The following is a 25366-nucleotide window of genomic DNA, read 5'->3' as shown; positions in this document are numbered from 1 at the left end:
TAAGATAACATGTAAAGCAGTTAAGTAATATTTTAATGGAGGAGAACAACAAAATAAATGGATGCAGCCATAATTAACCATTGCTTGAGCCAAAGCCATTCCACGCATCTCCTGCTCTCAGGTTTTCACTTTGAGAACAAAGTTTAACCTCACTTGAAGGCTTCTCTATTCTTCCAATAAGGAAGGTGAGAGCAAACAAGGAGATTCCAGTGCAGAAGGTGAGTGCATCTGGAAGGGCTTTGCAACAGAGGTGCTCAGCCTCCTTGGCTCCATTTGTGCTGTGATCTGACAAATCAACACAAACACAACAGGTCCCATTTTCCAGTTGCAGTGAAATCCAGGGCAAGAGCTCTGTAATACGAATTAACAACTGAAAAGCTTCAGTTAGGTTTACATGGCATCAGAGGGAGGCAGGAGTGCCAGCATTCACCAGGCACACTAGTGATAAAGCCTCTGGACAGAGCACAAAGCTATGCACATACATGACTTACCAGCCTTGATTTTAGCAAGTTAAAGCAGGATGTGAGTAATAATTCATTAAATCAAGAAGAAGGGGGAAGTTGTGGGTGGAATTAATTCTATGTAACCATTTATTTTCATAAAATCTTAATAACTGGAAATAGCACAGTTCAAGAATGGAAATATTCCATATAAAAGGACGTGAGGGTTGTTCACACACACAGGAGTTTGCACAACAAATAAGAGGTGATGTAGCATGCAATTACCAAATCTAGGGGTGTGGCAGTTGACAAGCTGTTCTACTTTGGTTCAAATTAAAGCAATTCAAGTGTATCACCAAGTGGGACAATAAGGGACTAAGTCGAGCCACTCACATTCCTGCACACTGTGATAAAACACGCTTAGTGCTAAGCTTGTAGCAACATTATGCTCTTACTTTTCCAAATGGACAAATTATACATCCTGTGAATGAATTGCAAGCCTCCCTTAACGCTACAGCTTTCTCACTTCCTCACTTCACTGAGCTCTGCCAACAGCAGCAGCAGTTTATAATATATATGTTAACACACACTTTGCGCATCCATACTCCAGACACGTAAGATGTGAAGAAAAGCAGGTAAGGAAGGACACTTGTCCACAGTGATTTGTCACTACGGATCAAGGGACAGATTTCCCCCAACATGATGAAGATTCTGCACAAAAGTTCATTGGAAGGATCAGTTCTCTGTTTTCAGAGGAGTCCTCCGCTGGGATCGTCTCACAGGGACCTTCTGGCTGCTTTTTCTCCTTGCTGGAGATTCTACTTTCCACTCCCGTGGCACGGATGGTCTAGGAAGAAACAAAGTCACCGTGTATTTTAAAGCACTCCAGCATTCCTTCTCGCTGTGCTCACTGCTTTGGATCTAGATTGAACTTACAGTTTGTCTGGTGATGTCAAACAAATAATATCTCCCGACTGCTCCTCGGCTTCTTTATTCTCTGCAAATAATGCACATATTTTCACGTTTTTAAAATGCCAGATTCAATCATTTGGGTTTTTACCCCCCTCACTTTGAGATAGAATTGCAGGTAACTTACCTTGAGCGGAACCAGGTGTGTGTGTCAAGCTGATGTAACTGACCCCAGCACCAAAAGTCAAGTCATTAATGGTCTCTGAAAGAAAAACACCCACATAAACCAGCTGTCTGTGACACAGCCAGAGGGAAGACAAGCTGCAGTGTAACACCCAGGTGTTACACTAAGTATATCCAGTTCACTGCAAGCAGTTCGGCAGAGCATCTCTCTTCTCCAGCCCATCAGATCTCAGTGCCTCTCCATCAGCCTCAACACGCTGAATCTGATGGGCCATCTGTGCACATCAGGTTCATACTCCTGAATTACAGCCTTCTCTGTGTGTGGAGGAAACTAATCTACATGTGGGACGTGGATGGTGCACCTCCTTGTCCTGCCACACCTCCCACTGCAGCTTAGCCATCATCCATAATCACAGCACCTCATGAACTGCCCCTCAGCACCACAGTCAGACTAGTTACATGGCCCAGACAAGGCAGAATGGGGGCCCTTGAAGGCTGACAAAGGATTTGAGCAGCCCTTCCAAGAGGAACTGTCTGCAGCCAGACAAGGAATCACTTGACAGGGAAGCTAGGTAGAATTTAGCTTGCCTGAACAGGCCATGCTTGTCAGCTGTCACTTTCCTGTCATTTATCTCAGGGGAGATGTCACAGTATTCAGATTTTTCTTCTCTCAGCTCTCTGTTTTACGCTCCTGTTTCCCAGAAACCTTCAGAAGGAATTACAGTAGAAGATGCTTTATTGGGTAGGAAACGGAAACTCTGCTAAAGAGCTGCCATCAAGTGAGGCTTCCCTTGCAATCAAAGAAAGGTATTATCTTCAAAACATGTGTTTATGTATCACAGTGAATAAATCTACACTTGTCCAGACTCACTCAGCCATTCTCAAAGTAATGAGCAGGAGAGATAAGGAGGTGACAGACAGAGGGGACAGACTGACAGGACGGTTGAGTAAGATAAAGAGACAGCTGTTGTTCTCAAGTACAAAATGATTTACAAAGAGCTGCAGCTCCAACAGTGTTGGAACAACGCACCTGGGGGGGAAAGAAAATGTTCCCTTTTGATTGTCTGTCAGCCTGCAAGACCCAGCAGCACCATGCAGATGGTTCAACACAGTAACCAAAGTGATACCGCTTCATACAGTTTGTCTCCCCACCAAAGGATGCATGCTGCCTTGAAACTAAGTCGGAATTCAGCCTTAGTACCACTGCAGATTAACATTCTTCCTCCTTGCATGCCATATGGTGCTTATGCTGAAGAGAAACAGCCATGCAAGCTTCCAGACAGAGATATGGCAATTAAAGATCTCCGCTCTCTAAAAACATACCCTAGTTTCTTTTTTGCACAAAGATTATTGCCTGCTGTTCAGCCAGCAAGGAGAAACATCGAGACAGACAAATCGAGCCAAACAGTGGAGCGTACAGGGAGGAGAAGGGCCAGATTTTCCAGTGGATGCACATCACTGCCACTGCTTTGCTCCTGCCTGCTCGCGGATGTCAGGTATTTGCAGGCTGCCACACAGCTGACTGCCTTATTGGCTATGTGCCGCTGGCTCTCCTGTGTGCATACAGGTCAAGTATTTGCACAGACACAGGCAAAAAGAAAACAAACCCACACTCAGATACCTGCATTTCTAGATCATCATCCCTGCCCCACAAGCATGTACAACTGCCGAATGACAACTGACCTGTCAGATGCTCACCTGGACTCCTAACTTAATTGGAGTTCGCTCTCCCGAGCAGGGGAAGTTTAACGTAATGAGAAACAGAGAGCTAAAGGAGTTCAATGTGTCCACAAACTGACATATAGCAAGGAAATCTGCTGAAACTCAGCTTCATTTGTAAGACTGCAGAATGCTGTCAGGAAAAAAAAGCCCATTCCAAAAAGGCATAGCTTTTGAAGGTCAGCTTCTGTGAGATGGCAATTCAGCTGCAGCGGATATAAGCACAGCAGACTCACAATTTGTGTACTAGAGATTCATCATTATGTATTTTCACTTTAATGCCTACAGCAGAGTCAAAAAAAAAGAACGAACAACTACATCATTCCTTCTCTAAAGCTCAGTTCAGTTCTTCCTTAGGGCAGAACAATCAGAAATGACTGTGCAGGTTATTAATCCTCCTTGAGCAGATCTCCGTGGTATCTCAATTGACACAGCTCACTGCGTGCTCTAGTGACAGAAGCAGGTCACAACTCACCTGGGATCTTTTGTTTGGACAAAAGAATCTCCTGTTGTACAGCTGAAAAGGACTGAACCCCGAGTATTTCCCCCTGCAGCAGGGTTCTGTAATTCAGTGCTAAGCTACACTTTGAGAATTAAGGGACAACAGAATCCTGCACAGCCTGGGCAACGTCACCTGCTAAGGAATTATAACAACATGCCTTCTCAGCAATCCTCAGTTGATAAAAGAAGAAAGGGCAGTGGGTTCGTTGTTATTTTGGGCTGCTGAAAACATTTTCATGCACTGATTCAATCTGTAACACCCTGTGACGTATAAATGAAAGCCGTATTTGAAGCATCTTTTCCCATGAGACCTTCAGTTTCAGAGTAATTCCTATTTACCACAACCATATTTATCTATAGCTAATCCTGACTGGTTTCCTCTGCTCTTCAGGGAAGCCACACATTGTTACCTCTCTTACAGAAGGAGTGCTCAGCCCAATTTGAAAGGGTTCTGTTGGATTACTTACGTTCTGGTGTGCTGATTGCACGGCCCCCCACAGGAATGTGTGCTCCAGTAGACAGCTGATTCACGCTTTGAAAAGAAGCTACATATAACAAGAAAATAAGAATAGAAATGTTCAGAGACCTCATGGGTCTAACAACCATGCTGTGTCAACTAGACCCAGGCCGACACTGAGCCAGTTTGCAGCAATCTTTCTACCTTGCTTGCTGTTAGCTGTGCTTGGTGGAAGTGACTGAGCTGATAAAATTCCCCCAGCACTCTTGCTGCGTTGCTTGCTTCTGGCCTCTACTGCTTTCCAGGCAGAGTTCAGGATGGCAAGCGTGCTTAAGGATGCCGGCCTACAGGGCATAAGACAGACAGTAACACTGAAGTGACTTCTTGCTGCAAGCCCGGGTGAAATGCATGACATGAAGAAGAGTCCTGCTCCCTCCCAACCCCTTACAATCTCAGGAGCAAACATAGATTTCACATTGTGACTTTCACACCACTAAGAGAGAACAGACAAACAAAGGAATAGGCCTGCAGAATTGCAACCTGTCATATAAAGAAACCCATACCTGTGACCATATAAGGGATGCTTCGGAACATCAGTTCTAGGTGTAGTAAACTCAGAAGGCACAGAGAATGGAAGTGACCCAAGGGATGAGAGCTGCCTCCCACTAACAGGGGATTGGGCATTATCACTCCGGGCACCAGAAGGTAAGGGCATCTCCAAAGATGGAGGCTGCTGCAGAAAGGAAAGAAAGAGCAAATTTAAAAGCAGACTAAGTGCAGACAACTCTAGATAGGAGTCATACAGAATAGCTTGTTGTGTGATCGAATCCTTTGTGTGGTGGACTTAAATGGATACCAGGGAGAAAGATCTTACTGGCCAAAATTGTAACGAGCAGCAAATAGTAAGTTTTGATGGGATATGTACATTCTAGTTTAAATGTCTCTATATATAGGTGCTTCTGTAGGTCAGAAGAAAAAGAAAGGAGCTGCCAGGGTAAAAGTCATTTCATTTTAAGGTAGGTATCTGAAATGATTTGGGACAATTGAGCCAAGCATGCTGACTCTAAAAAAAGATCTGCATGACCAGCACAGATATAAGTTTCCATTCCATTTAAGTATAAAATCAGCCAAAATAAACCCTTTTCTTTTTGACCCATTTATCATCTTTATCACTCTGGAAACAGAGAGATAGAGCACGTAAGCATCGACAGTGGAAAATTAGACTTGTCCTTCCCTTTAAGTTGAATTGTTTTTATATTAATTGTTTGCTACTTGCCTTTGGCTGACATGTGTTGTTTGCTGCTTTTCTAACATTAAATGACTTTGAAACCAAAGCCTCTGTCAGCAAATGCACAGAAGTACAACATTCCAACACCCACAGACGTATGGAATTTGGGTGCAATTTGTGCACAAAATTTTGTATACAGACTTCTGCAGAGCAGTCGGAAGGCATACAGAGTTAACGGCCCCACCAACCTCTGCTTGCAATGGCAAGACTTGCTCTTGGTCTGACTTTTCCTTGTCCAGCTGCTCTTCATACTTCTTCATATCATACTCCAGTTCGGCTGCCAGCTGCTTGTCCACAGCAAAGAATTCTTTGATTTCATTTCGGTAGTCTTGCATCATTTCCTGCAGCAATAGAGAATATTTAAACCCTTTCAGAAATCTCTCCTGACTACTGATTCATGTCTCCATTCAGATCACAGCTGCTTAAGTGCAAAAGGAAATACCAGTTGGTAGAGCAGAGGTGTTTTTAACAGACTAAGAGTTTAAACTCCAATTTGTACTTCAGAACATGAAAAACCTTTCCAGCATTCAAGCTTTCTGCCCACATTCCATGAGGAGGCTCACACGTAACACACTGTGAGATCCCAATCTAAAATCCCTCCACCTCCTGCTTTATTTAACACAGTGGCAGTGTCACAACATTGAATGCCTTCCAAATTTCCTTCTAAGAAGGCTGTTCGTTCCATTACTGGTTATGTACCTAACACATTAAAGTTAAGAGGGGGGAAAAAAACCAACAAGAGAACACTCCTCCTTACCCGTAAGTAGTCCATAAGGTCCCTAAGAGCTGGGATCTTCTTCCGCTCCATCAAAGATTTCAGCTCAGCGATGATTGGGATGATGTTTTCTATGAAATTCTTCTTTTGAACCTTTGTTTAAACAAGGCACAAACAGTTACGAGACGCAATAAAGGAGAAATCACTCTGTTGTTAGATGAATGGCCTAAGTGAAAGGAATTACTGCTTCATAGCATAGGAATTATCACAATTAAGCCCCCTTTTATACTGCACGCATACAGGTTAGGCTTTTAATCTAAATGGGAGTCTTTCAAGATGGATCACTGAGTCTGCTTGCACAATGATAGCAAATTGTCTAAAGGTGCACCAAAAACCATTTAGGCTCAGATGCGTTAACAGCAGGAGATGTGTGGAACCAATTTAAACAAATTAAAGCTGCTTTTTCTTTTCTTAAACAGGAAATGCATTTCTGATCACTACAACTGACCCCTCACAAAAGCACAAGGGTCTGTTACAAATCTAACCTTAACATCTTGTTTTTGCAATACAGCGCTTCCATACAGGCCCTCAGGGCAGAGTGGATCTACAAGCCAGAGCCTGAACAACAACATGTATGTACTGCACATGCCCTTGGCACCAGTACATTACTTGAATAATGCTTGCCAAGTCTCTCCAACACAGAAAGCTAAAACTCCTCTCAGTACTGTAGACAGTCCTCTTCCCAACCAGATCCAAGTGCCATCTACCTGTGAGATGAGCTTTTTTTGTGCTGCCTGCATGACAGCATTAGCCATGGCCATTTCATCTTCATCAGGCTGAATGTCTTCTTCAGGTTTTGATCTCATAGTCGACAGCTTGATTTCTTTGCAGCTAAGGATAGCGAACGTATCTGAGAGCAGCTCACTGGCTTCCATGTCCAATGGAAGGACCCCATCCACAAAGCATGCTGGAACAGGCAGGGAAGAAGTAAAAATCACTTCAGAGGAATAAACAGTGCTGGGAAAGACAGAAAGGTAACACCATAGGACTCACAGCCTTATGGGTTTGTTTAAATAGGCACAAGTTGCTTGCCAGATTAGTTATGTTATTTTCCTGAAGGTGGCCCTTACCCAGGACACTGTGACTGATCTTTGTTGTAATGTTGAACCTCTGCTCGTCTGTAAAGTGGTCCAGTAGGAACCTGTAGATATACATCCTTTTTTCTTTGTTATCTTTTCCTTTCAGAGAGAAGAGCTTCTTGGCCCTGTAGTAGAGAAAGAACATTTTACATGGTTAAGTCACATGAAGCCATCTCACAAAAATAGTAAGACTTGAAATCAACAAGGAATATCTGCATGTCACTTTCAAGACCCATCAATGTGCCAGGATACCACACACTCCCACAAATTACATGCAGATGTTCTCCCAGAAGTCTCATGGAGAAAGCAGAACACTTAATTTAACACCATCTCCTTGAGCTGTTTTCCCCCTACTGCATACATAAGTATGAAGTGCCACAAATGCTTTCTGTAACCAAAGTCTGCATGGTCACCATTCAGGAGTAAGGAGGTAGAACTGTGCTCAACTGACCTCTCGCTCTGTGGGAACCTGTTGTACTTCTCATGCTTCTCGTAGCTGTTGAAATGGAAGATGCACTCAATGAAGTGCTGGGAGAACATTACTGGATTCCTCTTCAGCAAGAGATGCACCAAGCAGAACTCTGCAAACCTAGAAAGGAAAGAGAACTTAACCAGGCAGCTTCTAAAAGTCACCCCTGAAACACAGCAGAGGGTCACAGGCAGTACAGGAGGAGTTCTCCACTCCTGAGTCTCCCTCAACACCCCCATTTAATACCTGCCCAGTTATATCTGGGCTTGAACAACATACTCGTTTATTGACCTTAAGCTCTTTTTTGTTCAAGAAAATAACTCTTTTCAGCATCTGCAGTACTGCTCACTTATTGCCATTGAAACAGAGGCAGAAATAAATTTAACTTGAACGCAGGCACAGCATTTTCATTATCTTTATGAGCGAAGCCCCTGAAACACAGCACTTTCTGCAAAAAGTTAATCACCAAAAGCCTGGCAGGAGCTGAAAGTCAATCTCAGACTTGAAGAAAGTATTTTTTTATGTAGATGCAGTCTCTGAATGCAGATGCAAAGAAAAAGGCTCCCAATGAAATAGCAGCGTGTTCCACAGCTAGAATTCAAGGAACAAGATGCTGCAATGCCACCACCTACTGGAAAGATATTTTTGCATACTGAAAATAGAAGAGCAGGCTTGAATAAAGAAGAGAAGGCTTGAATATGCAACTTATAAGCAATGATGGGTTGACAGTCGTGGGAAGACCAAACTTAAGTTTGGATGTTCCAGGCAGAAAGTTGTCCAAGGCTCATTGGCACCCAACATCAATGCAACCTTCCATCCATGGAGGAAAATGCCTTTCATTTCCCACAAAACAAAGCACCTTCAGACTTGGAAACACACAAAAACTTCACACATGTACTTATGATCAGCGTGAGCCATTCTTCTGCTATGTCAAAGAACTACAGAATGTGGCAGAAAGCTTAAAAAGGCCAGGCATAAAGAACAGAGGACATCCGTGCTCCTCAACACCTCCAGTATTTTACCTGGCAATATCTGGATTTGGATCCACCAAGACACTAATGAAACGGAAGAAGAGACAGTCCTTCCATTTCACAAACTCTTCCTAGAAGAAAAGGACAGATGATAAGTAAGCCTGAACCAGGAAAAATCTCACGTGAGTCTTCACAGAGCAGCCAGGGCAGTATCTGATGGAGCCTGCCAGAACGTACATTGAGAAACAAGCTATACAACTTCACCACTATGTACAGAAAATAAACCTCAAAAAGACAGCTCTAGGAGATGCTTGAAGCAGAATAAGCACGCAGCATCCAGGTTCACCACATAGACCAATAAAAAAGCAGAATCGAGAAAAATCTGCTTTCCAGCGCCAAAGGCACAGATGCTCTTCAACGCTGTTGTCAGAGCCAAACACACTCCAAATCTGCTTTGTTTGGCTTCACGTGAACACTGGAGGGGCAAATATTGTCAGCCTCTCCACTTCCACAACTTACAATAAGCAGAGGTGGAGGAAAAAGGTGCTGTGATGCTCAGCACATTCATTCGTATAGGAGCAAAATGGAAGGGAATTCACAGAAATCAAGATGAGAAAAGAGATAACCACTGAATAAAAATAATCTTGTTATCCAGCTGTGCTAAGCGTCATCGATGTTTGCCCACCTTGAGAAAGAGTAACAAAATCCATGTTTGAAGCCTTCATAAGTTAACCAGCATTACAGCTAAGCTCCAGGATCAAGTTGTAAGCAATAAACTCTCGGTCAGTGCTCAGCACAACTGAAGAGGACTTCTGTTTACCTGCAGAAGGTTGGTAATCAGAATCAGCGTCTGCTTCCGAATGAAGGGATACGGGTCCTTCAGGCACAAGGAAATGTTGGGGATGTATCTGTCCACCATGGTGGTGTAGCGGATACAAAGGTCACACATAACAATGACAACGTTATTGCGAACAGCCACGTCGTGTGACACCTCCAGCTCTCGAGCTAGAGCTGCAATGCACTTCTTTGCCAGATCCTCATGCTGCAAACACAGTTTACCTGTGAAATAGAGATGAGACTGTCAGTGCTGTGAATAGATTCCTCCTAACCATCACAGCTCCGAGCCCAAGATGAGCCAAGAGAAGAATCAGGTAGTAAACAGGTGAATAAACAAGAAACATATGCTGAAACTTGACGAGCAATCTGTACCACCTCTCAAAGAAATTATACTTCAAGGAGTTCTTCCAAACTCTTTTTAGACCTATACTGTGGGCCTCTATGCCAAACTCCCTCCTTCATAGCGAACTATTCCTGTGTACGGGGTATTATTCAAAGCAGCTAAAAAGAACAGCCCCAGCTGTCATAGGCATCACAGGGAGACACCCACCTCTAAGAGCATTACTAAACCAACTTAAAATAAAATAGCCTGCATTCTAACATTACTTCTTCCTAACCGTTTCTAAGCTCGGTCCAAGAAATATTAAGGTTCCCAAAGCAGTTAAGGAAAGAATGATTCTATCTGCAACAGATACAAGATTTGCTCATACATACAGCAGGGCTACGAGACCCAAAGTTTCACTTAGCACACTTGTTTATACTGGAACTGCAGATTTGACCAGGTTCCTATGACAAACAAGCCCATATAATACTAAGGAGAACGAGTAACTACCTACAGAAATTCTGCTCTATGCTGCACCAAAAGCATTTCTTCATCCTCTGTTGAGCACCCTACTACAAATTAGAAGATCACTCAGCCAGACGGCAACCAATTCTGAGTACAAGGACAGCATATGCCCAGAGAGTACTGTATAGGAAAAATGCATCAACAGACTTGAAAAACAGTCTCATAGACTTTTATGGTTTGTGCAACTTGTTACCATGGATATTTGCATTGCTGAATGCTACAAACAGAAGCAAAACAAAACACTGAGTGCTGCATCTATCTGTTAGAGCTGATGTGGCTTTTGAGTAGAACATGAAGCAGAGAGCAGACAAGAAGGGTGGGAACTGGATATAAAGGGCACTCTTGCTGCAGGACAATGCTTACCAAGAGTAATGAATGCATGAGCTCTGATCACAGGAGGCATGGCTGATCCTCTGAACTGCGACAGTGGCTGAGAAGCCGGTATTTCCTCACCATCAGGAGGACTAGACACTAAGAAAGAATGGGTCAGGAAAGAAAACATGCTCTTTGGGTTGATAAAAGGAAAATTAAAGGCAGAAGGGAACGAGCCTCACGTTGATCAGAAGCCAGAATGGACTGGATCAAAAGAAAGATGCGTTTCTCCACTTTGGCTGGACACAGCTGTGCAGCCTCACCCAAGAGGAAGAGGTGCCTCACCTACAGAAAGAAAAAGCAATGCTGCAGACTAGAGGCCATGGCTGAGCTGCAGATTAAGTCAGCAGGATTTTCCTGTGTAACCCTTACTGCCACGAACTTAACAGACCCCTCATTTGGAGACAATTCACATCCTTTGACCAGCCCACAAAAGGGAACCAAACTTACCAAGAGATCTTCTTGCAATTGCTCTGCTCCGTCCTCTTTGAGAACTATGTTTGAAATATAACTTTCACAAGTGGATATTAAGTCTCCAAACACTTGGTTGAGCAGTTTCTGTTCCACAATGAAACAAAATTAATCAGGCACTTCATTAACATCATGGCTAAGTTCTGTTTAGTATCTGCACACATAAATCCCCAATTTGAAAATCCTTATATGCATACAATGTGCTGCTAACTGTGTGCTTGGGCCCATTAGAGAGGCCTTAAAAACACATGCATTAGCACCAGCTAATAGAATAGCCTGAGCTATAATAATAATAGAATAGCCTGAGCTTATAGTGAAAACCTATAGCTTCTAATGGACCAACCCTCAGAAATAGCTGATAGTGCAGGTCTCATTTAGGAATGCTTTAAGTCAACAGACTTGAGAGACTGGAGCTGGATCCTCTGTGCTCAGTGAGACAATCAAGCAACAGACTGGAGACAGAAGCTGCCTTCAAGAGTCAGTCCTTATACACACGAAACAAACTATTTTGAAAGGAGTATTTTAAGTCACACCTGTGCCTTTGGGACACCTGCATACGCAGAGCAGAGCTTCTGCAGTGACTCCACAGCTGGGCTAATCACCTCCAGGGGACACTGAAACTCCTGCAGCCAGTGCTTGATGTTATCTGAAAAGGAGATGACACACATAGCATGGCGATTTGGTAGGCCAAGCAACCACTCACAGAGAATAACCCTCAGCTAGGAGACAAAACTGAACTGTACTTTCTGCTCTGCAGTTTCTCAGGGCCACTCACCAATCAGACTCTCACAGGTGCTTTTAGGGAGGTGCTTTGCAACATGACTGACAACAGACAGTATATGTCCTGTAGAATCATTGCTCGTGTTCTGTTGCCTGGAAAACAGCAGAGCAGACAAGCTAAAATGTATGCTTTGGAAAACCACCAACCACAGCAGAAAAATCCATGCATCTTGGCTACGCTCTATCAAGGCAGACTCATCAAACCAAATGAAAACTCAAAAAGCTCAATGTAAGACTTGATGGCTGCACAAATCTGTGGGTTATTGCTTGCCTCCTAGCTACAGAACGCCATTGCCTGAATAAAGAATGTTGATCTAAGCAGCACTATGTCTATGGAAGGACAGATAGTGCTCACATCCTTACCTCCATCTCTTCCCAGAACAGAGGTGGTCAAAGCACACATACCTGCTGACAGCGTACCAGGATTCGATGACCTTGGAATAATCCAACTTGGGTGAAGAACTTGCCACCTTAGCAAGCAACATCCAAGCTGGTACAGCATGCTCTGTTTCCACATGAGACATCACATTATTGATGAAAGTAGAGGAGAATTTATTCTGCCGGGACCAAATATGAAAAGCTTTGTTCATATAACAGCTGCAAGGAAGAAAGAAAAGAAAGCAAGATAAACAAGGAGCCAACAAAACCTTGGGGTCTTGGACACCACTAGCAAAATCCAACAGCTGCCCAGAACACGCTGTGAAGCACAAGGGTGCTATCACTTCACCTGCCTTCTACAGAGTAGATATGATTTCTGCTATACGTTTTATTGTTGGTCACTCTTTCTGTTAGAGTTCAGATGGCTGCAGTGCAGATCAGTCCTGATGCACTACAGACCTGGAGTTAACGTGTCTGTCAGACAGAGGAACCTGAATCAGAGCAAGCCCAGAAGATACTTCAACAACCAAAGACTTGTACTAAAGACTTCCTAGCAGTTTCTGTTTAACATCCTTAATGGGGCAGCACCGGTTGCATTCTTCTGTTTAACTCTAGCTACCCATTTCACACGGACAGATTTATTCTGAGATACATCAAGCTGCAAGGTACTCCGAGGTCACGAAGTAAAGGTGCCATGAATCTTCAAACTGTGTCATAAAACAGCCCAAATTAGAACACTGACAGCTTTACAGATTGGCAAGGCAGCACAACCAGTATCTCATTTTCTATTTCTGAGCTATTATGCCCTGTTGACTAATAAACATACAGCCGACTTTAATCAATGTTGCGTCCTTGTCATACTGTATTAGCCCATTTCTTCTGCTTCATCCCACAGCATTCTGCAAAAGGCAGAATCATTCTATTTGTCATAAGAAAAGCAACATATTGTACATGAGAATTAATAAGAAGAGATCTTCTCCCTTCCTATAGCCTCTCTTACTTCTGTCATCGCAACACCTCCATTTAACATTCATGCTGCTACCAGCACATCAAGAACAGCAAGTGACATTCCTGTGTATGAACACCAGGGTTCGGGGAGACTGCACAGGTAACAAGAAGAGCAAATCAAAACACTCAACACAAAGCAAAACTGCGCTCTTCTCACCAACTGCTGGTGCGTATGTTTGACAGCTCCTCTGTCCTACGAACTGGCAGAGCAACACAGGCAGCTCACAGCATGACAGCTGCCATCTCTAGAGCAATGTGCGCTTTCATTGTCTGCTTTGAGCAGAGAGTTCAAATAGCTTAAAAAAAAACACCCAACACGTTCAGTTTTTGCCCTTGTGCAATAGGTGGCACGTGCATTTCAACTGTGACGCTTATTGTTCTGTGGTCACACAGAGGATAGGAAAGCTGAGAACATAAGCTCATGCTTGTATCTTAGTCCTCCGGTCACTAAGCCATTTCCTACCGTAAAGGAAAAGCTGCATGTTTTAATCCTATTAGAAGTTTAATAAAATAATCTGGATTTTGTCCACGAATGCCAAGATAATAAAGGCAACAAAGAGATCCAGTGCTCTGGACAAAGGAGTGTTGTGGGCTCTTCTGGCGTTTCCAAAATGAAGGACAGCCACATTTACCTCAGCTCCTGGCTTTCTGAAGTCAGCAGCGTAAGGAGATCCCACGCCAGCACCTGCTTCTTGTCTTCCCTCCTGAATTTACTGTAATGCTTTATGTGCTGCAACAAAACCTGATCAAGGCATTCCAAGGCCTTTTCTTGAACAGAGGTTTCAGAGTCCATCACAACAGGCACAACTCCAGTCAACCAAGCCTTGTGCACCAGGACGTCATCGTGCTGGACCTGAGAGAAACACACTGTATTAGAAACATCTCCTTTAGTTATGATGTGGTCCTACAAGCACAGATAAGATCAATGAAAGCCTAGAAACCTTGAGATACGTTTATTAACTGGTAAAATAAGTTACAATTAGCTCGCTGCTCAACTGGCAGCATGATGTGGCAGCACATGGGCCTAGAGAACATATATCCCTGGCAGCAGAATTGTATCTATAACCAAACTACCTGGGCTAAAGTAATGCAATAGTTTGTTTTGAAACCCTATAAATGATTATGAGAGTATTGCAATCAAACTGTACCACAGATGATTTCACACTAAAACAAAAGAGTTTTGATTAATACAAACCTTATGCTGCATGACTAAGTTACCAAACCTTTGAGAATAAATAGATGGAAAAACATTACAGTGGCATCATCAACATGCTGTATCTCAGCAAAGTGATTCAGGTTCTTAAATTTCACAAGGACAGCAACATAAACATCCCTTCCATGACACATAAAACCAACAGGCAGGGAAAAGAAAAGCATTTCCAGCACTTGAAAGCATCCCACATAAATGGCAAGTATGTGCAAGTCACTGCTTGCAAGTCAAGAGATGATTAAAACAAATACAGAATACAGTCATAAAATCTGGTGAGCAAACAAGTGATTGATTTAGCAGAGGTTTGTTGTTGTGGTATTGTTTTGTGGTTGTTTTTTAAGAGATAGGCTACTGGTTAGGCTGCGGTTGGACTTGATGATCTTCAAGGTCTTTTCCAACCTGAGTAATTCTATGATTCTATGATTCTATGATTTGCTGTGCCCTCATTCTCTTCAACCTACATTTCAGCCATGTCAGGTCTGGATAAGAATTGGTGTTGTTCATTTCCTCACCTCGAGGAGTTCTGTCACAGACTGCAAGGCCTGCTTCCGCACAGAGACTGCGGGGTCCCGGCAACGGTCCTGAAGAGTGGCCAAATCTTCTGCAGTGCAGGGGATTGCTTTGTGCTTCAGGATGTTAGTAAAAACCTGCAGGTCAAAAAACAGCATAAGCTTATAGGGAATACAGGCCAGAATGTATGGGGTAATTAATCAGAAATAGATCAATTTGGTATAGAATGATAAGAGAACTTCTCAGTCATTTGGGTTTTATAAGAGAATGCTGCACCGAGTCAATGCCACAACTCCCCCTTGAAGCCAGTGTTTCTCTTGTTATGAGCTACGTCATTCACCTGCCAATAAGAGGGAAAAGAATTGAAAACCTCACAACAAAACAGTTAGAAACCCTTAACCTGAGGTGTTCTCATCCTGATTTAACCTAGAGGGGAAGAACTAAGGGAGAGGACCAATAGGGAGAAAGGCAGTCAACAACAGATCCGTATCCTATAAAACAGTGAAATTCACATTGAAGAAGATACCTTTCAAAGTTCATGACTTAATTAAAAAAAGGAAGCAAGCAGAAAAGCAATGCATCCCTCAAAATGATGCCAGATACAGCCCATACTCTTGCTAACAAGGTGGAAACAAAGCACCTCTTATGCCCCAGTTTATAAGGAAGTCGCTTAAGTTAAATACCTATTGACATTTGGAAAGAGGCTCTTTTTCTAAATGATGGAATAAGTGAATGCCAGCAAAAGAGTACTAGAACATTATTTCTTCCTTGCATTATTTACTTATCAAGAACTAGCAAAAATGACCTTTTTAAGGACTGAATGCACTCAGTGGGAATAGCAAGAAGCTACAGCTGGGCAAACTTACATACAGTTCACCGCAGTACTACAGCTCAATTATTTGTTCCAGTGGCATTCTGTGTAATCATGCAGAACAAGAAATCATGCAAAGAACACCATACCTGGAGAGCAGATTTCCTCACAGTGGTTTTCTCATCCCCAGCTCTCAGCCTCAGCAGGGCCATGATTTCCTTTCCTATCCAAACCCAGGATAAAAAGAAGTTATAACACCCACCCTGACCTCCCTCTGTACGCTTTGCAGAGCTCAGTTTGTTGCCCATGGCTTCCAGGAGCAAGAGATGAGGACTGAAAGCACAACAACAACTAACAGAAAGAATGTGGGTTCTCCTTTGCAGCTGCCATTCCGACAAGGGGAAGAAAAATGCAAAAGTTCTTCCATCTTGAAAATAAACCATAGGACATAACACAAAATGTAGTGATATACCAAATCATTTCATACACAGGGCAAAAAGAATAATCTGTAACTGCCAATTCTTTTATTTCTGTATATAAAAGGTATCAGGCTACCTTCAAAATTGGAAACTAAGATTTCCTAAGGACATTTTGAACTCCCAAATACAGAAACCCGTTACTTTGAGAGATCCATCTGGAGATCTACAGTGTTGCCATTAAGAGAAACGATTAGTCATTAGGAACCAATAAATATAGGGTCTAAAAGTAGGCTTTTTTTTAATTAAAGGAAGCCAAGGGATTTCAATCTGCATGACTAGTGCTTTCTTAGTAGGCAGGTAACTGCAAGTGAGTCTTTCTCCTGAGAATAGCTTGACAGAAAAAGCACACAACCTTTTCTTTGCAAGACACTGCCAAGAGAACAGTCATGCTGCTATTGCAAAGGTGACCAAATCTGCTAAAATGATCAACCTTGGCCAACTGTCATGGATTTCTATGCATAGTGGCATAGGGAAAAGAACCAAACAAGCCCTGAGATCTAAATGGCTGAGAACTAGCAAGGGAATAGAGTGTTTACAGGCTGACAGGCACTGCGTATTCTGTAGAGTATACTTCACCCTGCAGATTATCCCTACCAGTCTTATCTCTGCCCTTGTGCATTTTGCAAGTTCTGAATATCCTCAGCAAAGATTTATTTTGCTTCTAAAAGACAAGCTGTTTGGTCTTCATAGAAGTGCAAAATTAGCACAGGCAGAAGCCAAACAAGTGCGTGCCAGACAGCTTTGCTAATGCACCTTGACTGGCTCTGAGAAGCCTGTTTTTTAGCTATCCTCTTGAGCCTCAGACAGCCCTTTTTGATCCAATCCTTTGCTTAATTTGTTTTGCCAAGTGCCAAGCGTATGCTCAGCTGGGTATCAGATACAAAACCAGGCATCCTCTGCCACACAGAGTCTGCAACTGAACAGGGAATACACAATACCTTCAGTGGCCTGGAGGATATTTCTATCTTAGAGAGCAGATTAATGAAATTTATCAGCAAAATGTTTTGAAAGAAAGCATTCAATAGAGAAGATAGGAGCCTGGTTCATGAAGATATGGAGGGATCCCACATGAAGAGCAGCATGAGAAGTGTAACAAAGACACAGACGCAGGATGCGAGCTAAGCAGTAAATTGAATTGTCAGCAGTTCAAGAGAGGTGAATAGCAACAACTGAGAGCGAAGACACACACAGAGGCCTAAATGTGAGGACTCCACATTGAAGACGAAGAGATTCAATGAAATATCACAGCCACAAAAGCCAACTTTTGTGCTGATTTCATGCCATTAAGAAATCAGAGCTAGCATATTGACATTACACGTCAGTCCATTTAACCTCCCACTTTGCTTTTAACATCAGCCAATACCTGGTGCTGCAGAGAATTAAATGCTTCCCTGCATAACAGTGCCAGTCAAAGGTGCTGTGTTTTATGCAGCAAAAATACATCCATTCTTTGTGCGCTGAAGCAAGAGGTTTAATTACCCTTAAATCTATGGAGCTACAAGCACTGCATCCCACATCAATTACCATCCTTTTGGGAAAGTATAAATTATCTGCTTTGCAATGAGTTTTGCTACCACATTAGTACAAATGAACACCAGCATTTCACAATTAAATGTATTTCCTAAATTTAAGTGGAAATAGCATTTCCTTACAGCAAACACTTCCACCCCTTCACCACGTGTGTTTTTTAACAGCTCTCCAGAAAGACCTCTCCACTGCAATGGACAGTGAACAAGCTTCAGAAAACATAACTGTAATTGAAGCTCTGAAGAGCTACCTGAAAGGCTGCTGTGATTGTGACATACCATTCACCATGGCAGCACTGCTGCTGTTCGTCAGATCAGTTGTTTTGAAGCTTGGTAAGGTCTTCAGCGGATGGTTGGACATAGCTGGGAGAAAAGTTAGAAGTTTAAGAAGTGAGCGTACATTCACTCAACGTGATTCACCATTAAATAGAGAGCTGCACACATGTCCCACGTTTTATGGATACACGTATTTTTAGAAAGCAGCACGCCAAGAAAAGCCCAAGACTTATCATAAGAGAATGACTCCACACCTTCTTCACTGAGCATCAAACTGGCACTGTTTGTGTTTGCTTCCAAGGCTGCACGGTCATAGCCTGCCAAAAAGGAATTAAAAAAGAAATTAAATGAATCGTTCCCATTCAGCACGTTCTGTCACTCTGATTTTTAGTTTGGCTTCTTTTTTTCTCCCTCTCAGGCAATTGATCCAACCACACGATGATGTCTGCACGCTTCTCAACTGTGCCATCTGGCCTCTACCAAACCCGAAGGAGTTCAGAATGCCAATCACGAAGATACGAATTTAGCAGAGGCAAAAGGCAACTCGAGATTTAATCAACCTTCAGACAAAAATGAACTTTTTTTTAATTGTACAATTTCAGTTTCTGGTACATCCGTTCAAGGTATCTCATGGAGTAATCTATTTAGGGCATGTACGCAAAATAACCACCCTCCAAGTGTAAGGCTACAAGTAAGACTCATCTATTACCTCCCTTCGTGACAAACACCAAGGGTGCTCTGTGCAGGTGTAAAGCTATAATGGGATGATAATAGAAGGGTGGCAAAGTCTTTGGCTACAGCAAACAAGAACCAGCCCAAAGGTAGCAGCCGTGAATACAGAAACAAAGGAAAAGAGCTGCTTACTTTTGGAAGGCCTCAGGTAGGCAGGGATCTCCAGCAAGAAATACCCTCACCGCCAATGCCAACCTTTAAATGAGGTCTGGGAAAGGATAGACCCTGGTTCAACCCCTTTTAGTCACTCAGGTGCACTGCATGTATTCCAAGCTCCCCTGGGTCAGCCCTGCATTCCCACCAGGTGCTCCATCACTGTTTCAAGCCCTGACTTAGCATTTCTGCTACAGCACGTATTACAGATCCTGACAACCAGTTCTACGGTCTCCCAGCAACTACTCCCCAGACAATTCAAGTAATATTTCAACCATGTAATTTACTGACAGTACTTACTTTGTAACAAGTCTTGTATGCTATCCAAAGTAGCAGCAGCTTTCATTTCCAGACAGTGGGCAAAACTGCTTAGAGCTTTGCTACGAACTACAGGTGCTCTGTCTGAGCAGCGGCCAAGCACCATGACCTGCACTAAGAACTCATGCTTCAGAAACTTCTGGTGATCCAGAGACACTGAGGAGTCCAGGTTTCTCTCAGGCACATCCAACAAAGCTAAAGCTACATCGAGTGCAAACACTCTGTAGGAAATCTGAAGAAATAAGCACACGAGACGCTTTGTTAGTATAAAAACAGACATGGATGTTACCTACTCAGCCCACCTGCCTCAGGCTGTCAGAAATAACAGTGCTGATTCTAAGCTTGCCATCTCCAAAGTACTGCTGTAGCTGAAGTGTGGGACATTAAGGAGATGTACTTACTTTTGTGTGGAGCGAGTATTTATAAAGCCAAGCAATGAAGTCAGCAAACTCCGTACAAGGGAGTTTATTCAGCAAAGTCACCAAGGCCTGTGCAGTGTACGTGCGATAATCAGCTTTATCTGGGACCTGAAAAGCAAGAGCAGCTTACACTGTGATATTCCAACGCTCTGTCCCAGAAGCCAGAAAGGTCTTAGGAGAAATATTAATGGGGCAACGTGGCACATTCAACAAGCACTGGGACAACAATCCCAGCTTCCTTGGTCATTGCTTCAGCACTCAACACAGACAGTGCAAATACACTTGACAAGAAGTCATCTTTTCCTTTCCTTATAAAACACTGTGGAAACAGGTTTCCTAATTATTACACATAATGCAATGTATTCATACCAAAGCCCAGTATACACCAAAGCTTAGCATACCTTGGTACAGATATGCTGCAGTAATATTCGAAGAACAGGAAAGGCAACTTCCTTCAGCTCCTCTACCACTGAACTGCACAGAAGAAAAACAAGCACATTTAAGAAAGGCTGTTTTTATAACAGAGCAAAAAAATCAAGTGTAGGGCATTCCTTTTGAAATGCATTTTGAAAGTCAGGAGGAGGGCATGTTCAGGAATCACAAGTGCAAGGTAGGAGACACAGTCAGAAAGCAGACCTTCCCTTCCATATTAACCTGACATTTCAGGCAGAAAAAATTACTTCCAATACTTTTCTGCAAGTCGAGGGCAATATGAAAAGCTGCTTTATTCTCAATCTACTGATTGAATTCTGTCTGGGGATCTCTAGACAAACTGTGTTTTTGAACAACATGGATCCTCACACAGAAGAACAACAAAGGCCAAACATATCCTTAAGCAAGAGACAGCAAAGAGCTGAAGAGAAGTGAACTGCATGTTAATAGAAAGCAAACCACTGAAGGTACGTCCCCTCCACTCACTGTCTAGCAGCTCCTTATTTCCCCTCCAACAGCAAGTTCAGTAAACTTACATTAAAGAAATTTTAATTAAACCTTAATTGCGCAAACAACATCAAAGTCATTCTCAGTTTGTCTCATCCCTTTATCAACCAAAGAGCAAAGCAAAGGCAGCCAGAAGAAAGAGCAGACCTACACAGGAAGGGTAGTGTCAGAGCTTTGTACTTCACCTGATGAATTTTACAGCCTGATTCCTGGCACTGATCACAGCTGATGTGATTGCAAGGACCGCATGTCTGGAACCTGCGCCACCCTGCACCATTAGAATGACACTGAGGATTCGATGGAAGACACAACGAAGAATCTGGAAGGAAAAGGTTATCTTCAGGTTCACCTTCAGCAGCAAGATAGATCTTCATCTACCTTGAGCAGAGCAGATAGATAAGCACTCTTAACCATGGGTATGAAATAACTCTGAACCAAACAATAGCACCTGACAAATGATGACCTCTAGTGGAATAATGCAGGGAGGACACAATAACACAAGAAATATTTTTCCTAGTGTGTTTTACCACCACATGCATGTGAATGTTTGCAGTTTCCTCCCTGCTGCACTTCAGCATGCCTCATCATCCTGACGCTCCCTGAGCAGACTAATAGGAGAGACAGGGAAGATGCAGCGGGTCTGAAAGAGGGAGCTATTAGATCTTCTTTATACTACAAATGTAAACCATTCTGAGAAGCTGCACTGAGAAACTGAGGTGGTTGAATCACACAGGTTTCCTGGCTGCTGAAGCTGGGCAGCTACTAAGGCAAGCATACCAGGTTAGCATGTATTTAGCTCCAGGCTTTCCTGACTAAATGGCCAACAGCAGCCTGGCTTCCTAGCTCAAAACTAGTTCAGATGGGATTATGCTGATTCCAAAGCACAGCAGCGCAGTCACACCCACAGTTCAAAAGCTCTGTCTCCTAAGAGCAGCACACAGATAAGCAGGAGATGACACAGCGTGCTCGATAATTTAACCAAATAAAAATGTAAAGCTGCAGACAGATTTCTGGTAGAACTGGATGTTGCATGACGACAATATTCTCTGAATTAGCATCCGTCCTGCTTATAATGATTTGAGCACAACACTTCCCTGCTTCCCAGCATGCTTTACTGCACAATCCAACCCCACAGCACACCAGCAAGCAGTGCTGGAGCTCCACCTAGCAGGAAACAAGGAAACTTCAGGCAAAGGAATTCAGGACGTTGGAATTCTCTTTAAGAATCTGAGATTTAATGCTCCTGCAGCTGTCCTTTGCATTCGACTCATTTGACAAGAAGCATTAAAGCACAGAACGTAATGAACACAAAATGCATCATCCAACGAGTCAAAGAAATAAACACCAGGGATAGAAAAAAAGAAACATAGAAAAAAAACAAACATCTTACCTCATTTTCTGTGCCATGTAGAGGTGAACACAATAACCACAGTCCGTGGTAGGCCAGCTCAGGGATATACTTGGCATGAGTAATGTTCCTAAACAAAGGAAGGCAGGAATATCTTCATCCCTCATGTGAGAAACATTTACTACAACTAAACATGGCCACTGACTGGAAGACATTCAATATTCACTAAACGTTGTTTACTGTTAGCTAGGTGGAACACATCCTAATTACCTCGAGTAAAAGAAATCAATGCTTTCATTTTGGTATAAACAAGATAATAACAACACAAGCGTCGAGGGCTTTACTTTTTAAAGCAGTGTTTAAATAGTCAGAATCAATTGCTCACATTGTTGCTGAAATCTCAAACTCGCCTTCCACTGGCTCAAAGTTTGTCATTTCAACAAAAGTCTGCAAGGAAAGAAAGCCAAACTTAGCTAATTCACGTGAGGACAAGCTGTGCGGGTCTGCTTGGATACCAGAACACAGAGAATGTGAGCCTTTGGAGCTTTGATACCACCACCCCTCAAGCAAAACAGAACATAAGCAGACCCCAAAGCCCACAGGCTCAATATTTCACATCTCTCCCCCAGCTACAGGGAGGGTTTGATACCTTATAATGGAACACTAACTGCCCAGCTTGCAGTAACCAGCAAATGCTAAGCATGAGGGACAGCCACAGAGCAGGCACCCCGTCCAAGGTTTACAGAGAGCAGTTTATTTGGGGGAGCAGCTTATGAAAGGCAGCACTGCCCACGCTCTGTGGCCATACAGTGTTCTGCACTGACTGAAAGCTCGTGCTGGGTAACATAATGTTCTGCTCAAGGAATCTCATTACCTGCAGGCAGTTCTGGAAGCACTGAGGTTTTTCTTTTAGGGAGAACTTAGGTAGAAACCTTAAGAAGTTTTTTAACAGAAGGAAGATTGCTTTGCGAACTTGAAGAAGATCATCTGTTGAAAAGTAAACGTTCTCAAGATCCTCTTCCTCCTCTTCTTCAAGTACCTCTTCCATCTACATTGGCAGATAAGAGAAACAGAATCATCCTCTCCCACAGCAGGAACAGATCTCTGTTGCACATTTTGGTGCTCCCCAGCTAACATATCACAGGCAAATAAGCTTCATTTTTCTATTAGTCAGCAGCCAAAGAACTGCAGCTGATGTTGAATCATCACACCTCTAGAAAATCCTAATAAAAGGGATTGAGAGCATGGATCAACAGCTGGATAAAAGCTGTTACACTGACCTAGAAGTGAAACAGCTTGTCAATGATTTGCTTGCTAACAGAGATCTGTATCTGAAGATTACACAAACGTCTTACACTGGAGGTGTCATTCCTGTTTGGCATCCCTTTTCTTCTATTTCTTCTTGGCTTGGTCTGAGAGCTTCCAGTGTGCGTCTTCTTCCTCTTCCTCATCAGATTTTGTCCCTGAGGCCAGCATTTCGTCAGGGTTTGAAGACATTTGTCAAACATCACATCGTGGAACATCTGATGAGCTATACTGCCTGTCCAGAAAGGAAAACATGAGCCATCTTCTGGACACAAAGAGTATTAAACCCTTCCAAGAACAAAACCCTCCCAAGAACAAATGATGCTTTCATCAACAATAAGGAGGTTAATCCCTTCAACTCACCTGGGATTTCAAGCAGTAAAAAGTACAACCCAGCTGCATGGAGAGCATAAACCCTCTGTAGTGCATTGGCTCTTTTATTCAGGCCCGTTTGGACGAAGTGGTGCCACACAGCCACCAGGGCATTACGAGAGATGTTGCTTTCAACAAACAAGCGCCAGATATTCTAAAGCAAAACACAAGAACAACAGTAAGAAACCCAATAATAACACAGCTCCCTACAAGGATACCCACAAAGGAAAGACCTTAAACGAAAAGCTTTAGATATATTCTCAATGTGCAAATCAGCTCCATCTAAAACACTCCGGTGTCAGATGAGAGTCATACAGTGCAGCCTTGGAATATTGCTGTGAAATTCAAGACAGGGCAAATGAAGCAACAGAAAAGCACAGAGCTTCTGCTGAGCAGCACAGCCCGGCGCCATCCATCCACCTCACCCCTCTGCTCTTGTCATCCCCAGTGGCAAACGGTGTGAGCACCCGGTGCATTGAGGTGAAGGCAGCCAGCCCATCCTCTGTGATCTCCTCTTCAATGTGAGGATCCAAAGGTTCCGTCTCGGTGAAATCCAGGTCCCAGACCGTGCTCACCCACACTGAGGGAATAACGGGTTGAAGCAGATCAGATAAACGGCTTTTAGGCAAACATTACAAGCAAATAGAGAGCACGGCAGCCCCACACAGAGCACGGCAGCCCCACACAGAGCACATCAGCCCCACACAGAGCACATCAGCCCCACACAGAGCACGGCAGCCCCACACAGAGCACGGCAGCCCCACACAGAGCACGGCAGCCCCACACAGAGCACGGCAGCCCCACACAGAGCACGGCAGCCCCACACAGAGCACGGCAGCCCCACACAGAGCACGGCAGCCCCACACAGAGCACGGCAGCCCCACACAGAGCACGGCAGCCCCACACAGAGCACGGCAGCCCCACACAGAGCACGGCAGCCCCACACAGAGCACGGCAGCCCCACACAGAGCACGGCAGCCCCACACAGAGCACGGCAGCCCCACATAGAGCACGGCAGCCCCACATAGAGCACGGCAGCCCCACATAGAGCACGGCAGCCCCACATAGAGCACGGCAGCCCCACATAGAGCACATCAGCCCCACATAGAGCACATCAGCCCCGCACAGAGCACATCAGCCCCGCACAGAGCACATCAGCCCCGCACAGAGCACATCAGCCCCACATAGAGCTGACAGGGGCTATCAGTGCCATAACCCCCCCAGGCCCATCCTCAGCGCTCACTGAGGCCCTCAGACACCCCCACCCGGCAGACAGCCCTTCTCACTCCCCCTCACGGTGATACCCGACCCCGCAGCTCCCTCCCCTCCGTTATCGCCCCGCTCACCATCACGGACATCCCGCAGCCTCCATTGTGTCAGGACTTGCGACACTTCAGCGTCCGCCGCCATCGCGCCGCCACGCTTCGAACCGACCAATCGCGCGCCGCTTCCTCGCGGCAGCCAATCACAGCGCTTCCGCTTTC

At 43.8% G+C, this 25366-nt stretch overlaps 1 protein-coding gene across 1 annotated transcript; it reads right to left on the bottom strand.

Annotated features, from left to right (window-relative positions):
* Positions 1-120: 120 nt before the first annotated feature.
* Positions 121-25302, bottom strand: NCAPD3 (non-SMC condensin II complex subunit D3). Its single transcript, XM_072354917.1, has 35 exons — positions 25229-25302; positions 24308-24462; positions 23874-24036; positions 23561-23745; positions 23080-23253; positions 22591-22652; positions 22248-22335; positions 21043-21176; positions 20320-20392; positions 19901-20026; positions 19482-19731; positions 18551-18613; positions 18300-18383; positions 16165-16238; positions 15207-15341; positions 14117-14337; positions 12504-12695; positions 12094-12191; positions 11852-11964; positions 11298-11405; positions 11030-11132; positions 10839-10946; positions 9612-9850; positions 8843-8922; positions 7803-7940; positions 7343-7476; positions 6980-7179; positions 6255-6365; positions 5686-5838; positions 4773-4942; positions 4414-4553; positions 4220-4297; positions 1537-1611; positions 1377-1437; positions 121-1287 (listed from the first exon to the last, which is right to left on the bottom strand). The coding sequence occupies exons 1-35, from the start codon at positions 25290-25292 to the stop codon at positions 1176-1178; spliced, it is 4464 nt and encodes a 1487-aa protein (XP_072211018.1). The 5' UTR covers positions 25293-25302; the 3' UTR covers positions 121-1175.
* Between the last annotated feature and the right edge of the window lie 64 nt (positions 25303-25366).

The sequence above is a fragment of the Excalfactoria chinensis genome, chromosome 21 (assembly GCF_039878825.1).
Source record: "Excalfactoria chinensis isolate bCotChi1 chromosome 21, bCotChi1.hap2, whole genome shotgun sequence".
Taxonomy (NCBI): domain Eukaryota; kingdom Metazoa; phylum Chordata; class Aves; order Galliformes; family Phasianidae; genus Excalfactoria; species Excalfactoria chinensis.
The sequence above is the reverse complement of the archived record's forward strand: the minus strand, read 5'-3'. Positions and strand labels throughout refer to the sequence as shown.